Source organism: Plasmodium falciparum (assembly GCF_000002765.6).
Source record: "Plasmodium falciparum 3D7 genome assembly, chromosome: 1".
Classification (NCBI taxonomy): Eukaryota; Apicomplexa; class Aconoidasida; order Haemosporida; family Plasmodiidae; genus Plasmodium; species Plasmodium falciparum.
In genome coordinates this window covers 432,501-449,173 of record NC_004325.2, presented here as the reverse complement: position 1 = coordinate 449,173, position 16,673 = coordinate 432,501, and the positions used below count along the sequence as shown (strand labels likewise).

At 17.6% G+C, this 16,673-nt stretch overlaps 6 protein-coding genes across 6 annotated transcripts in view; 4 read left to right on the top strand and 2 right to left on the bottom strand.

Moving 5' to 3' along the window:
* Nucleotides 1-324: 324 nt before the first annotated feature.
* Nucleotides 325-3,148, bottom strand: PF3D7_0111800 (eukaryotic translation initiation factor 4E, putative; the record flags this gene model as incomplete). Its single annotated transcript, XM_024473111.1, has 8 exons — nucleotides 325-782; nucleotides 984-1,146; nucleotides 1,270-1,333; nucleotides 1,427-1,557; nucleotides 1,752-1,835; nucleotides 1,969-2,056; nucleotides 2,158-2,282; nucleotides 2,399-3,148. The coding sequence occupies 8 exons, from the start codon at nucleotides 3,146-3,148 to the stop codon at nucleotides 325-327; spliced, it is 1,863 nt and encodes a 620-aa protein (XP_024328940.1).
* Nucleotides 3,149-5,235: 2,087 nt separating this feature from the next.
* PF3D7_0111700 (conserved protein, unknown function) lies at nucleotides 5,236-5,589 on the top strand (the record flags this gene model as incomplete). Its single annotated transcript, XM_001351009.1, has 1 exon — nucleotides 5,236-5,589. One exon carries the CDS (start codon nucleotides 5,236-5,238, stop codon nucleotides 5,587-5,589), a length of 354 nt encoding a protein of 117 aa, XP_001351045.1.
* A 295-nt stretch (nucleotides 5,590-5,884) lies between these two features.
* On the top strand, nucleotides 5,885-6,631 carry PF3D7_0111600 (conserved Plasmodium protein, unknown function; the record flags this gene model as incomplete). Its single annotated transcript, XM_001351008.1, has 1 exon — nucleotides 5,885-6,631. The coding sequence occupies one exon, from the start codon at nucleotides 5,885-5,887 to the stop codon at nucleotides 6,629-6,631; it is 747 nt and encodes a 248-aa protein (XP_001351044.1).
* Nucleotides 6,632-7,755: 1,124 nt separating this feature from the next.
* Nucleotides 7,756-9,522, top strand: PF3D7_0111500 (UMP-CMP kinase, putative; the record flags this gene model as incomplete). Its single annotated transcript, XM_001351007.1, has 5 exons — nucleotides 7,756-8,076; nucleotides 8,323-8,410; nucleotides 8,530-8,619; nucleotides 8,781-9,224; nucleotides 9,350-9,522. The coding sequence occupies 5 exons, from the start codon at nucleotides 7,756-7,758 to the stop codon at nucleotides 9,520-9,522; spliced, it is 1,116 nt and encodes a 371-aa protein (XP_001351043.1).
* Nucleotides 9,523-10,609: 1,087 nt separating this feature from the next.
* PF3D7_0111400 (conserved Plasmodium protein, unknown function) lies at nucleotides 10,610-12,766 on the bottom strand (the record flags this gene model as incomplete). The annotated part of the gene is made up of 1 exon (XM_002808565.1): nucleotides 10,610-12,766. One exon carries the CDS (start codon nucleotides 12,764-12,766, stop codon nucleotides 10,610-10,612), a length of 2,157 nt encoding a protein of 718 aa, XP_002808611.1.
* Nucleotides 12,767-14,131: 1,365 nt separating this feature from the next.
* PF3D7_0111300 (P-loop containing nucleoside triphosphate hydrolase, putative) overlaps nucleotides 14,132-16,673 on the top strand; it is a gene marked incomplete at both ends in the record, with an annotated part of 3,504 nt that continues 962 nt past the window's right edge. The window contains one exon of the mRNA XM_001351005.1: nucleotides 14,132-16,673. This exon is cut by the window's right edge and continues 962 nt beyond it. Within this exon, the coding sequence (XP_001351041.1) occupies nucleotides 14,132-16,673 (2,542 nt within the window).

The window sequence follows — 16,673 nt, the reverse complement described above, 5'->3', positions numbered from 1 at the left end:
TGGAAGATTCATTTGGGTTCTTTCGTAATTCACAAAACGTTTTATCATGATCACCAGGACAAGCATACGATACTATATTATGTTATATATATATATATATATATATATATATATTATAAACATATTATGCGTTATGTTATTTTTCCTCTTTATGTAGGAAAACACATTTTATGATGGATACCTTTCTGTACATTCCAAAACGTTGAAGCACATTAAAAAATTGATGGTTTTTAAAAATGAACACAAAACATAAAAACAGGCACATACACATACATTTATACATACACATATATATATATATATATATATATATGTTGTGTATTTTTATATTTTTCTGGTATTAAAATAATTACTATTATTATTATTATTACTACTATTATTATATTCATATTCATCATCGGTATATACGGATTTAATACATGTAGTACTTTTACTATCTTCATATATATCATTCGAATTTAAGGAATTCATAGATTTTTTTTTATAATCCTCATTCTTTAATCCATAATCAATTTTACTTTTTTTATCTACTATTATCGATCCATTCATTTTATTATTTACAAAATTGCTTGGTACATTAATATCATTACTTAATAAATTATTATTAATTATATCTATAGGATAGCTCGTATTACTGTCGTACATATAATCTGGATAAATATTATTATATTGATTATTGGGTACATTGACAGGAATGTATATATACGGGTTAGGCATATTTTGATTATTATATAAATAAAACAAATTCATATCTAGGTTGTATTTGTAAACATTGTAATTTCCTAAAAAAAAAAATAAATAATACATAAAAAAATAAAAAAATAAAACAAAAAAATAAAACAAAAAAATAAAACAAAACAAAAAAATAAAACAAAACAAAAAAATAAAACAAAACAAAAAATTTTTTTTTATCATATATTCATATAAACTCAAACACACATGTACATATATATATATATATATATATATTAATTTATATTTACCTAAATAATTTGGTGGTGGTACTATGTTTGGATAATTATGCATTTTTAAAGAATCCTTTTTACTAGCTACAAATTCTGCGCCCTTATTATTTTTATTGTAATTCTTTTTAGCCTTTTCATTTTTTCCCTTTCCTTGTTGATTTTTTTTGTTATTGTATACATTCTACAAATATTTAATAAAAAAGAAAATAAATACGGGTATGGCATAAGCAGAAATAGTACACATTATAAATATGTAAACATATATATATATATATATATATATTTTTATTTTTCAAAAGCATACGGATAAGTTTCTTATAACTAGAGATGTGTTGTGGGGCAAACCTAGGAGGTCCTTTAATTTTTTCCTAAAAAAAAAAGAAAAGAAGAAAAAGAGTGAAAAAATTGGACATAACATATTTTTAAAAGTTTACATATATATATATATATATATATATTACATCAATATATTTTTTAGATAATTTGAATAATTTTTCATCCATATTTTAAAAAACATTTCATTATCTCTTATGCATAATTGTAAACCACATAAGTCGATTAAGCTAAATTCTTCTCCTATAGCCAAAAGAACCTACAAAATAAATTAATAAAAATAATATAACGTATCCAAAAAGGTATATATAAAAATGATAAAATATAACAACATGTATATATATCAAACAATTTGTATATCTCCGTCTTTATTCTATTTCCTAGTTGTTCAATTAAAAAATATTCTAATCTTCTTAAAAATATTATATAAATATATATATATATATTTGTTACCATTTTTTCCCATATTATATCAACGCTGTCATTTTTAAAATGATTGGCATTTTTAACGGTACAAATAAAACCATTTGGATATTCCTACATTGAAAAAAAAAAAAAAAAAAAAAAAAAAAAAAAAAAAAAAATCATAAAAAGAATAAATCATAAATATTATATATATATATTTATTTATTTATTTATTTATTTATTTATTTATTTCATTTGTGCATACGTCAAAGAGGGGTCTAAAATTATGTTTAAAAAGATAAATGTTGTAGTATTCCTTAATGGCTGAAGGCGATTTCATATATTTATAGTTCCTACAAAAAGAGGGAGAATAAATAAGCATATATATATATATATATATATTTTTATATATATATATTTATATACATATGTGTTCCGTTTTATAATTATGTACTTGTAAAATTTTTCTATGGTATTGAAAGTATCCAGTGATATAATTTTTCCAACACATTGTTCATTTTCTTTTCTAACTTCATTATCGAATAAAAATAACCACACATTTTGTAAATAATTTTCATTCTATAAAGGTAAATAATATATAAAAAAATAAAAAATTAATATATATATATATATATATTACAAATTTATATTTGTGTTTCCTAAAATTTTCTTTATTTTATTAATATTATACGTACTTTATTTTTGTTTACATGATTTTTCTTTATATTATTATTAACATACACACTATTATTGTATTTCTTTTCATTAACCTTTTTCTTATTACTCTCATTTTTATAGTGTTCATTTAAATGTTTTTTATGTGTATTCTTTCTTTTTGTATATTCATTACTATTATTATTATTATTATTATTATTATTATTGCTATTATTACTATTATTATTATCATTATTATCATTATTGTCATTATTATTATTATTACTATTATTTTTTTTTCCTTTATTATTCATTATTATATCTTTTTTTTTTTTCATATGGTCTCTTATGTATTCTTTATTATTGTCTTTTTTTTTTCTTCTTATATCTTTTATATTATATCCATTGGTTTTTCCTAAATTGCTATTTTTATCTTCTTTTATTATCTCATCATTTTCATTTTTTGTTATATCATTTTCATTTTTTGTTACATCATTTTTATGTTTTTCCATATTATCATTTTTACTATTTCTTTTATTTCTGTATGTTTTGAATACCTTACTATCATTTTCTTCATTCTTTAGGGTAAGAGTACCATTACCTTTATTTTGTTCATTCCCATTATTTTCCTTTATACTTTTTTTCTTTTTTTTCTTTATATTATTTTTATAACCACTTTTCTTATTATTTAAAAGTTCATTACCTTTACTATTTAGGCTTAAATTATTTTTCATTGTATCTTTTTCTATGTCAGCCAAGGTGACATTTAAACACTTATCATTTCCTTCCATAATAATAATTTTTTAAACACACACACATATATATATATATATATATATATATATATATATATATACTTTTTAATTAAAAGATATATAATATACGAATAACACAAAATCGTACAACATTTAACACCACTGGTTTCAAACCAAATAAATGTTATAGGTATCTTTAAATTCAATCCAAGACAGAAAATATAAAATAAAATAAAAAATAAAATAAAATGAAATAAAATGAAATAAAATAAAATAAAATGAAATAAAATAAAATAAAATGAAATAAAATAAAATAAGAGGGCTTACAAAAATATGTATACAGCAATAAATGTAATTAATAGATAATTAAATATAAATAAATAAATATATAAATATATAAAAATATGGAGGTATATATATAATATGTATATATGTATGCTTTATTATTTTTATTTTTTTTATCTTCGGTTCTATATTCTCCTCTATCCTATTATTTTATTACACTGGATATTTACCAAATCATAATATCAATTTATGAATATCTACCATACATATATACATATATACATATATATATATATATATTATATATACTTTTATATATATATTTTCCAAAAAAAATTAAGAGAACAATCATATTATCTTTTATTTACTTCCATAAAAAAAAAAAAAAAAAAAAGGTTTTAAAAAGAGAAACAGGAAAATATATATATGACAATTTATTACATATACATATATATATATATATATATATATATATATATATATATATTATCAACAAATGTAGATTTTAAAAAAAATATATATTGTGGAACATACATAAATAATATATTAAATATATATATTATTATTATTTTATTTTAAAATATATAATTAAATATAGGTAACTCTGAAATAATATATATTTTATATTTATGTGTACTTTATGGGTAAAAATAAAATAAGAAAAAAGTTTAATTGTGATGTATAATAATAGATATATTAATTTTCCTTTTAGAAATATATATATTACATATATATATATATATATTTTTTTTTTTTCAATATGTTTTAAAAAAAAAAGGAAAAGAGAATAAAATATTTACAATGTATATTAAAACTGGTTTAAATGATATCCATTTATATATACTATATTATATATATATATATATATATATATATATATAATAATATAAAATGAATTTAAAAAATTAAAAAAATATATAAGATATATTTAATACATATATACATTATGTAATATATATATATATATATATAAGTGTTTATTTTACCTTCTTATAATTTATATTATATATATTAATATATATATGTATATTTTTAAGTACACAGTTTTCAAATGAATTATATATATTAGAAACTAAACATATGGAGAGATCAAAAAAAAAAAAAATAAATAAATAAAATAAAAAAAATAAAAAAAGGAAAAGAAGGAAACAAGTAAAATTTAACATTGATATATTATAAATATATATTTATTTATAAACTATTATATATATATAATATATATATATATATGACAAAAAAAAAAAAAAAATAAAAAATATCTTTTTTGTTTTTTTTATTATTATTATTATTATAAAGTTTTATAAAATGCAATAATATATGAGGCATTATTTTATGTAGAGTACTTTTTTTGTTGAATTCAAAAAAAAAAAAAAAATGCAGAAGTTCAAAATAAATGGTACAGAAGTATATATATCAGTATATATTAGTATATTTTATATTTATGGAAAAAAATAAAATGTATAAAATATATTTATATAATTATACATCCTAATACATACATATATATATATATATATATATATATATATATATATGTTTATTTTTTTTTTGAAAAGCATAAATTTTATTTATATTTCTGTGTATTTTTTTATAAACCATATAACCAAAGGGGTATTTCTTTTTTCCAACATGATTTTATAAATATATACATCAATATATATAATATATATATATATATATACATAATATTTATAATATATACAATATATATAACATTTATAATATATACAATATATATAATATTTATAATATTTATAATATTTATAATATTTATAATAATTATAATCGTCTGTACTTTTATATACATATTATTATGTAAATATATATATATATATATAATGCTTTTAAAAAGAAATAATACATTACATGATTTTCCATATCATTTATATTGGTTTGGTTTGAGACCAAATTTAAGAGATATGTTTAATGATAATAATTATAAATTTAGTTGTTTAGAAGAATTTTATTTATTTCGTTTTTCAAATATTAACAGTTTTAATTTATTAAATTTAAATCATTCCAATAATAATTTTGTAAATGTATGGTTTGACAACTTAGACAATTTAATTAAATGTTTTCATATTAAATATTCATCGAATAAATCTAAAATTTATTTGTATGAACAATATTTCCAGAAAAAATTCCCAGTTAATAATATATTCGATTATAAAAATCCACGACACTTTTATTAATATCAAAAAGTGGATTAAAAAAAATAAGATAAGATAAGATAAAATAAAAAATATATATATATAAATATATACACATATATATATATATATATATACATAATTTTTTTTTTTTTTTTTTTAATGCGACTAGCCATTTACATATTACATTTATCGTATGACCGATCATCACCTTTTGCATTAAAAAAAAATATAAATAAATAAATATAAATATAAATAAATAAATAAATATATATATATATATATATATATATATATATATATTTATATATACATATTTTATAATTTTACCCAAAAAATGTCTGATGTGATTAAACTATGCGAAGCAGAAGAATTAAAAGAATTGTTTATCAAAGAATATAATGAATATTTAAAATTGATTAAGAATGTAGAATTGTATTATGAAAAGTTAGAAATAAACTGGAAAAAATTTCATTTATTTTATCAACAGAATAAAAAAGACCCTTTCGAATATCATAAAGAAAAAAATAAACATAATAAGATAAAAAAAGTGCAGAATAAAAAAAAAAATATAAACATACATTCTGATTATCAATCCATTGAAAAATATTTTAAAATGATTCAAAAAAAAGAAATACAAAATAATTGTCATTATTATAAAAAATTTGATTATGACAAAGATTCATTTATTTTATTTACATTAAAGAAGAATGTTAACAATGCAGTGGAATTATATATAAATATCAATATAGAAAAATTAAATAAAATTAAAAATTATTTATTAAATTATATAAACGATTTTTGTAAAAGACAAATAAACCAAATAATTAATCTTATTATCTTATGTGAAATAAAATTAAATAATTTATATATTAGTCAAAAAAATCATTTTACAAATAATAATATAAAAATCAAACATATTCATTTAATTAAAAATATTATTCATTTTAATCAACAATTTATTTTTGAAGTTACTAAGAATTTAATACCATTCTTTACAAACTTTAATATATTTTCATCACCTGATTATTTTAATTATCAATTTAATTATTTCAATAATTGTGTAGAAATCATGGGAGAATAACACACAGGGCAGGGGGAAGGGTACACATAAAAGAAAATAACAAAATAATGTTATATCACAACAAAACAATATATTATTATATAATTTATATAAAAGAGAAAAGAAAGAAGAAAAAAAAAAAAAATTATAACATTAAATATTCAAAAATTATATATATTATATATATTATATATACACATTATAAAAGTGTAAAAAATATGCAATTTGTTTTTGTTATCATTTTTCTATTTTCATTTATTATAATATATTATATTATATTATTATATCATTTTTTTTTGGTTTTTTTTTTTTTTTTTTTTTTTTTTTTATATATATATATTAAACAGTGGATGTAACACAGAATATTTGTTTTTCATACACATTTTATATGGAAAAAAAAAAAATAAATAAATAATTATAAATTAATATAGCTATGGGTATGAAAAGTTATATTTTACTATTTTTTTTATTTATTTATTATATTTATTTATTTTCTAATGTGCACATTATTTTTTTGAAATAGCATAAAATATATATATATATATATATATAATATATAAATATATATTTTTTTATATCTAATAATTTAAATATATATATATATATATATATATTATATACTTTGTTTAATAGTATTAAAAAATTTCTAATTTTTCTAAAATTCGTATTACATTATTCATATTTTATGTAAATTTTTTTTTTTTAGCTTTAATAATTTCACAAATAAAAATTTATACATACATATATATATATTATATCATATTAGTATTATTTTTTTTTATTTTCTATATTCAATTTATTTAATATTTTATTTTTTATTACTTTTTTTATTTTTTTTAATAAAAACATTAAAAAATGAAAAAATGTATATAGAATAATTATATCAGATATTTGTTTAAATAAATAAATATATATATATATATATAATAAAATAGTATAACATTATTATTAATAATAATTATTTATATTATTTTTCATATATATGTTCGAGGGAGAAAAAAATTACTACATAAAAATATAAAATTATAATATAATAATATATACATATATATTATACATATATATATTATTATTTTTTTTTTTTTTTACCGTTGGCACATTTTTTTTTAATCATTTATAATATAAATATAGATAGGAAAAACTTTATGAATTACCAAAAGTTATTTTTAATATTTTTTTTTATGTTCATAGTAAAAAATCCATATTTGTTTGTCGAAAATTTCTACCTTTTAAAAAATAGCAAGCATTTTCCTTTTTACATAAATAGAACTAATGGTTCTTATAAAAAGGAACAACCTTTTAAAATTGAAAGCCAACATTATAATAAAATAACAAGAAAATTTTATAAATTTAAGAAAAATATATACACATCTACATCAAACTTTTCTATAAACAGTTATAATATTTGGGAAAAACAATTTTTTTCAAATAATAAATTTATCATGAGTAAAGATCAACCCTTTGTGGTACTATTTATAAGACAAAAATGAAGAAAAAATTAATAAATATATATGAACGAAAAAAAAATTTTGTTTCATTTTTATTTCATTTTTATTTATATTTTTATGTTTCCTTTTATTTATATTTTTATGTTTCCTTTTCTTTATATTTTTATGTTTCCTTTTCTTTATATTTTTATGTTTCCTTTTATTTATATTTTTATATTTCCTTTTATTTACATTTTTAATTTTATTTTTATTTTGTTTCTCAAGATATTTATGCTAGGGGGTCCAGGTAGTGGAAAGGGAACACAATGTAAATTAATTCAAGAAAAATTCGATTTTACACATATTAGTGCAGGTTAGCTTTTTTTTTTTTTTTTTTTTTTTTTAATTATTACTTGTTCAGGTTTTTTCTTGCTTGTTCATAATATTTTTATTTTATTATATATATATATATATATATATTTTTTTTTAAAGGCGATTGTTTGAGGGAGTACTTAAAAAAATGTGAAAAAAATGAAGTTAACACAAAACACCAGGAAATAGTTGAGGATTGTATAAACAACGGTATGAAGAACATAGGAAAAATAAGCATATATTTATGATTGTGTTTTTTTTAAATAAACATTTGTGTGATAATAAATATAAATAAATAAATAAATATATATATATATATATATATATATATATATATATATGTGTATGTATGTATAAATTTTGGTGTGTAGGTAAAATCGTGCCGGTGGATATAACCCTAGAATTGATGAAAATAAAAATGGAAAGCGAAATAGCCAAAAGAAAAAAACAAGAACATAATGAATTAAATGACCAAGGTGAATCAGGAGTAGAAAAGAAGAAAGACAGTTTTTCTTTTAAAAAATTGGATGAAAATGCAAATATAAAAAATATAAATATAGAAGAATATAATAATAAATTAAAATATGTAAATAATATATATGAAAATAAAGAGGTCTTGGAAATATTAAAAAATAATAAGTGTGAACAAAAAGCAAAGTATAAATTTATAATTGATGGATTTCCAAGAAATTATGATAATTTTAACGGATGGATTAATATAATAGGAAATTATGCATATGTACATTTATGTTTATTTTTATATTGTGATGAAGAGATAATGATAGAGAGATGTATGAATAGAGGATTAACTTGTGGTAAGAATTTAATGAATCCGAAACAAACAAAAAAAAAAAAAAAAAATTATATATTTTAATATAATATATATATATATATATATATATATATATATATGTGTGTTTATAATTTTTTGTATATGTAGGAAGAGTAGATGATAATATGGATACATTAAAAAAACGATTTGATACTCATAATAATGATTGTATTCCTATAATAAATTTATTTTTAAATGAAAACAAATGCATTTTTATTAATGCAAATAAAAATATTCAAGACGTTTGGAGTGATATTCAGTATGTTTTTACAAATATGTAATAAGTTGTTCAAGGTTTAGGGTTAAATAATTTACTTTTTTTTTCCCCCAAACAATGTTTTTAATTATATATATATTATATATATTATATGTATTTATATTTATGTATATTTTTTTTTATTTTATGTCATTTATTTTTTATTTTTTATTTTTAATTGTCTTTAAAATATATAATTGTACCTTCGTACCCTTTTTATAGTTTGGTATAAAATTTAAAAAATAAATATATATATATATATATATATATGAAATGTCTTTAAACTTTTTTTTTTTTTTTTTTTTTTTTTTTTGAATATGTTTCTAATATCTTTTATTTATATATCCAATTAAACATTTTATAATTTGTTATGTTTAAAATGTGTATGTAGAATAATACCTTTTTTGTTCTCAGAGGATTAAATGTTTTTATTTTTTATCAAAAAAATGTCTTTTTTTTGAATCGATTTGTATCCTATGAGAAATAAACAAAGAAAAAAAAAATAATAATAAAATAAATATGAACATATATATATATATATATATATATATATTTATATTTATATATAATCATTTGGTTCCTGTTCAGGGATGACATTGTGGAGATTAAAAAAAAAAAAGAGGGGAAAAAATTTGTACAGTATATTTTTACTTTTAAAATTTAATTTATTATATCAATATAATTTGATTAATTATTTTTTTCTTTTTAATATGTTTATATAAAACTTTTACAAAAGGATTGAAATGTTAAATATGTTTAACAAAAATAGAAAGAATAAAAAAATATATACATATAATATAATGGTACGTGAGAAAACATCTCATATCGTACTACACTCATATATATATATATGCACGTAAATGTTTCAATATTTTTATGGAATGAATTATAAATGATATTTCAAAAAAATTAAAAAAAATAGTTCCCATCATTTACAACTGCTTTGTTTGAAATATATTATATTATACTCATCATTAACATAATGATTAAAAAATATAAGAATATATATGATCCGCTTTGTGCTCTTCCGATCCAATCCACTAAAATGATGATAATTAATATATATATATATATTTTTTTTTTTTTTTTTTTTTTTTTTTTTTTTTTTTTTTTCAATTGCAAAATGCTTGGTCATAAAACTTTTGACCAGCCTTATTTGTTTCTCTCCATTGATACAAGAAATTTTTGAAAAGTTCTGTCCTATCATCATGATTTAAATTTAAATAATTATTAATGTGTTCATTAATTTCTTTATCGGTATGTACACAGAAGGGGCTATTTTCTATTTGTTCAGATAAGTTTTTTTTATGTGTGTGCATATTATTTTTTATTTGATTTTCTAATACATCAATTTTACAATTAAGTACCGTTTTATCACTTAAAAGGACATTTTTTTCATTTTCTATTTTTGAATTTTCTAATCTTAAAAAATCTATTTGATCAATAAGCGATACGTTTTCATTACTTAAAATTTCTAATTGTTTTCTTAAATCATTTATTTCTTTGTTTAGTAATAATTCATTTTGTGCAATTTTTCGAAGATGTACATTTTCATCAATCATTTTGTTCATTTCATTTTCTAAATTATTATTTAATTCTATTAATGTTTGCACATTTTTACTTAAATTCGTAATGGTACCTTCTGAATTATTTTTTATTCTATCAAATTTTTCATTATAATTAATTATTATATTTCTTAATTCTTCAATTTTTATATGACTATTCTGTTCTCTTTTTAATGTTTCTTTCAATAAATCAGACACTTTGTTATAACTTACCCTGATTTTTTGAATTTCATAACTACTTTTTTTTCTGTTCCTTTTTAAACATTCACAATAACTCAAAAGTTCTTGAATTAAATTTAACATATCTGTTTTTTTTTCTGTTGAATAATTACATAAATTTAAATAATCCAGTTTTTTTGTATTACTGTTTATATCAGTCTCTTCATTATTAGGATTATTTAAATTATTAACATGCAAAAAATTAATTGTCTTATTTTCGTTGTATATGTCAAAATTATGTTCGCTACGACTACTATGATGATATGGATTCATATTGTCTTTTATATTAATCATTTTATTATATTTATTAATATTATAACTCTTACCACCTTTTCGTTTCATACCTACATCTATATTTTCTTTATCATTATCATTATCTTTTTCTTTATTATTATTATTATTATTATTATTATCTTTTTCTTTATTATTATTATTATCCTTTTCTGTATCTGATCCCACAATTGTGTATATTTCGATTTCTCCTTTATCTTCACACATTAAATGTTCACGTCTATTCATATTATTTACATTATTCATATTATTATTCCTTGTCTCTTTCGTATCCTTAGTTATGTTTACATTATTAATATTTTTATTATCAAGTAATAAATTTTCTTTCCTCTTTAAAATTGTTTGAATACCAAAAGTTCCATTTCTTTTTCTCTTCTCCTCAATATTATTTAAATAATTATTACTATTATTATTATTACTATTATTATTATTATTATTATTAATAATACTTTTAAGACTATTTGTTTCATACGTTTGGTTGTATAACGAATGATTATTCATATTATCGATCGATATATTATCATCATTCATATTTTGTGACTTTTTATATTCAGTATCCTTTTTTTCATTGCTTGAATTAAGCACACTTTTTTTAGGAGTAAAGAAAACTGCTTGGTTAACCAAAAATGTTTTTTTTTTTGTTTTTTTTTCGTTATTATAAAGGTTATCACAATTCATATTTTCTTTCTTATATATATCACTCAATATTTTGTCCTTATAAAAAATATCACTAGATATTTTGTCCTTGTACAAATTATTATTTATATCTGTGTTCATATATTTACTATAATACATATTACTCCTCATATTTTTGATATTATAATAACTATCTGTATAAGCTCTATTATTACATATGTGGCTATTCTCTTCAATCGTTTTATTAATATTTTTACTTATCTTATTTTTTATATTTATATTATTTTTTATATTTATATTATTTTTTGTATTATAATTTTTTTTTTTATTATTATTTTCTATTAATAAATTATCAGTATAACTTTTTGTTTTATTTTTTTTATTTAAATTTATGCTTATTATATCATCATATGATATATTTTCATTTATATTATATTCTTCGGATTTAAAACTATTTAAACTATTTTTTTTTGTACACATGTACTTGGGGCTTCCATTATCATAATTTTTATCGCAGCTCTTTTTACATATTCTTTTATTTTCTTTGTTACAACTCATATTTTTAAAATGAAAAAAAAAATGAAATGAAAAAAAAAGGAAATAAAAAAAAAAGGAAATAAAAAAAAAATGAAATGAAAAAAAAAAGGAAATGAAAAAAAAAGGAAATGAAAAAAAAAGGAAATGAAAAAAAAAGGAAATGAAAAAAAAAGGAAATGAAAAAAAAAGGAAATGAAAAAAAAAGGAAATGAAAAAAAAAGGAAATGAAAAAAAAAGGAAATGAAAAAAAAAGGAAATGACAAAATGAAAATGACTAAATGAAAATGACTAAATATATAAATATATGTATTTATGTATATATATATATATATATATATATATATATATATATGTATATTATATAATATTAAAATATTAGAAGGCAAAAAATTTTTTTTTTTTTTTTCTTTTTTTTGGAGAAACAATATTTTAAGATACCCATATATATAAACATACACAAATATTATGTTTAAAATAGTCTTACGTATTCATTTTTTCACCTACAAACTTATCATTTGTACATGTATAAATAAGCACACATGTGTATATGTACATATATATATATATATATTTATATATACATACATGTTTATATCCATTTAATAGTAAGTATTGTGTTTAGTATTTATTTAATTTTTTGATTATTTAATTTTTTTTTTTTTTTTTATAAGCAACATACAGAAAGAATATATAGATACAATACGTGAAAGTTAAAATAAGGTATATACATACAATTCAGACAACTATGTTAAATGTTAATAATAAAAAATATATATTATTATATATATATATTATACATTACTACATTTGATTATTTTCATACTTGTAATTTTTTCTTTTATATATTTCCATGTGACGTAGAAGTTTAATTGAATATATAACTTATTTTTTCGCGACTGCTCTTTTTTTTTTTTTTTTTTTTTTTGACGGAATTAAGAAAAGGCAGTTCCCTAAATATGTAAACATATTATATATATATATATATATATATATATATATTATATATACATTTTTATGTCTTATGAAAAAAAAAAGAAAAAAAAAATACATTCTACATTATACATTATAAATTATACTTTATAATATAAGGCAGAAAAACATAAAAAAAAAAAAAAAAAAAAAAAAAACATTAATGTGTACATATATATATATATATATATATATTTATTTATTTATTCTCTTGCTTGTTTACCACTATGTACATTCACTGAAGCAACCATAAGCAATTTTTGTTAGACATTTCTTTTTAAACATTTCTTTTTAAATAATTCTTTTTAAACATTTCTTTTTAAACATTTCTTTTTAAATATTTCTTTTTAAGTATTTCCTTTTTAAACATTTATTTTTAAAATATTTCCTTTTTAATAATTTCTTTCTTTCAAACCAATGGATGAGAATGCAAACTACGCAGACGATTTAAGCAGGTTCGATTATATCTTAAATGAAGAAATTGATAAGGAAAAAAATAAAAGAGATAAAAATAAATTTGATATATACGACGAATATGAATTATTATTAAATAAAAAAAAGAAAAGACGAAATGAAAATATCCACAATAATAATAATTATAATAGTAATATTAATATTAATAAAAGAGGAAATTATGGAAATAACGAAAATTTCCTACTGAGCCATTTCCATAAAGGTATTATAGATAATAAATTTTCAAACAATTATATTTTTAATGATTATATATTCTTAAGAGAATATGTATATAAAAATAATTTATTAAATGATGATATATTTTTTAAAAAAGAAGAAACCATTATACAAAAAAGAAAAGAAAGAAAGAAATTACTAAATAGTAATGAAGATATTAATGATTTTATCAAAATATATGATTGTAACAACAATTACCCTCCAATGTACATACAAAAAAGGAAAGACGACAAAAACAACAATATAAATCATGATAATGTAAATATATGTGTAGAAACGCAAAGGGAGGAACACACATCAGGACATAATAATTTCCTGAGAAAAAATAATAAAGATTTTAGGAAATTATTAGAAGAATTGTTAATACAAATTAAGGAAGAAGATAAAATTATTAGTGAATTGAAAAGGAAAAAAGAACAAGAAAAAAAAAATGAAGAGGAAAAATTGAAAGAGGAAAAATTGAAAGAGGAAAAAATGAAAGAGGAAAAAATGACAGACGTCGAAGAGAAAAGAAAAAAACAAACAAACAATTATTATCATCATAATAATAACAATATAAATCTTGAAGGTAAATCCAAATATGATATCATAAAAAATAAATTAAAAGAATCCAATCCAAATATGTATAACGCCTTTTCTTCAAATATGAATAGAGGAAAAAAAAATGATCATAATGATGATAATGATGATAATAATAAGAATATAAATTTTGTAGAGAAATATCGAGCTAAATATTTTTCTGAATTATTAACAGACGAATCAATCAATCTTGAAGTCTTATTATGGTTAAAGAAATGGAATGATAAAATAAGAAATGAAAAAAATATAAATACATATAATGATATGAACCCTGAACAAGTAACAAAAGATAATGATTTTGAAAGGGTTTTGTTATTAGGAGGTTCATCAGGAAAAGGAAAAACAACATTAGCATATGTTATTGCCAATCATTTCAAATTTAATATTATCGAAATAAATGGTAGTGATGATCGAAATAAAGAAACACTCATACCTTTTATCGAATCTGTTGTATGTATTAATTCAGTGACTTCAAAACCAAATTTATGTATCATAGACGAAATAGATGGCTTGTCTAGTACACATCAAAATATTGATAGTATAATGAAATTTTTAAATAAAAAAGATAAAAAAAATAAAAGCATTATAAAAAGACCTATCATATGTATATGTAATGATATTTATCATAAAAGTTTAAAGGAATTACGAAAAATTAGTAAAGTAGTTATTGTGGAAAATATTAATATAGAAATGTTAAAAATACGAATCAATTATATTTGTGATAAAGAAAATATTAAAATTAATAATGAAGCTATAAATAAGTTAATAGATATATGTAAAAGTGATATACGATCAATATTAAATACTATATATTTTTTAAGCATAGGTTCAAGAAATACCATTACACATGTACAAAATAATAATAATACCACATCTACCTTTGGTGTATCTAAAGAAAATGAAGGAAAGCATATAGTAGGATATCAAAATATTAGTTCCACTCAAAATAATGCATATACAACTAGTATTAATAATATATATGATGAATCTAGTAAAAACAAAAAAGTTGTTATAATAAATATGGAACTATTAAATTCTTACTTATTTTATAAAGATGCTAATAATAATTATATAGAATTATTAAATATGATATATGTAAAGAATAAGAATAAAAAAATAACAAAGAAATTATTACAAGATTGTCATGATTTTTTTTATATTAATTTAGCTAATGAATATAATTATGCACAATCATATTATTATATTTATGATAATTTATTAAGTATACCATTTAATGATTTTGATTTTTGTAAATTATCTTATTGTTTAGATTTCTTATGTTTTTGTGATAATATGGAATATGAACAAAAAAATATTCTAAATTATTCTTTACAAAAAACACTATATTATGTTGTATATTTATTTATTATAACCATTCATTTAAATACAAATTCTCATATTCAATATATATTAATTAATAATAGTCATAGTAATTATTTCCAAAGAAAAAAAAACCAAGTACAAAAAATTAAAGATAATTTTGTAAATGAACAATTTGGTGTTATAACATATAAATATATATATTCTAAACATTTCTTTTCTGAAATTATTAATTATCTTTTTTCCTTTTTCTATATGAATGAATTTTTTTTTAAAAATGTACATTTATGGGGAAAATATTCATATTATAATGATTTGGATTTACCAAAGTATATATTAGTACCATATGAATATAAAAATATTAATAAAT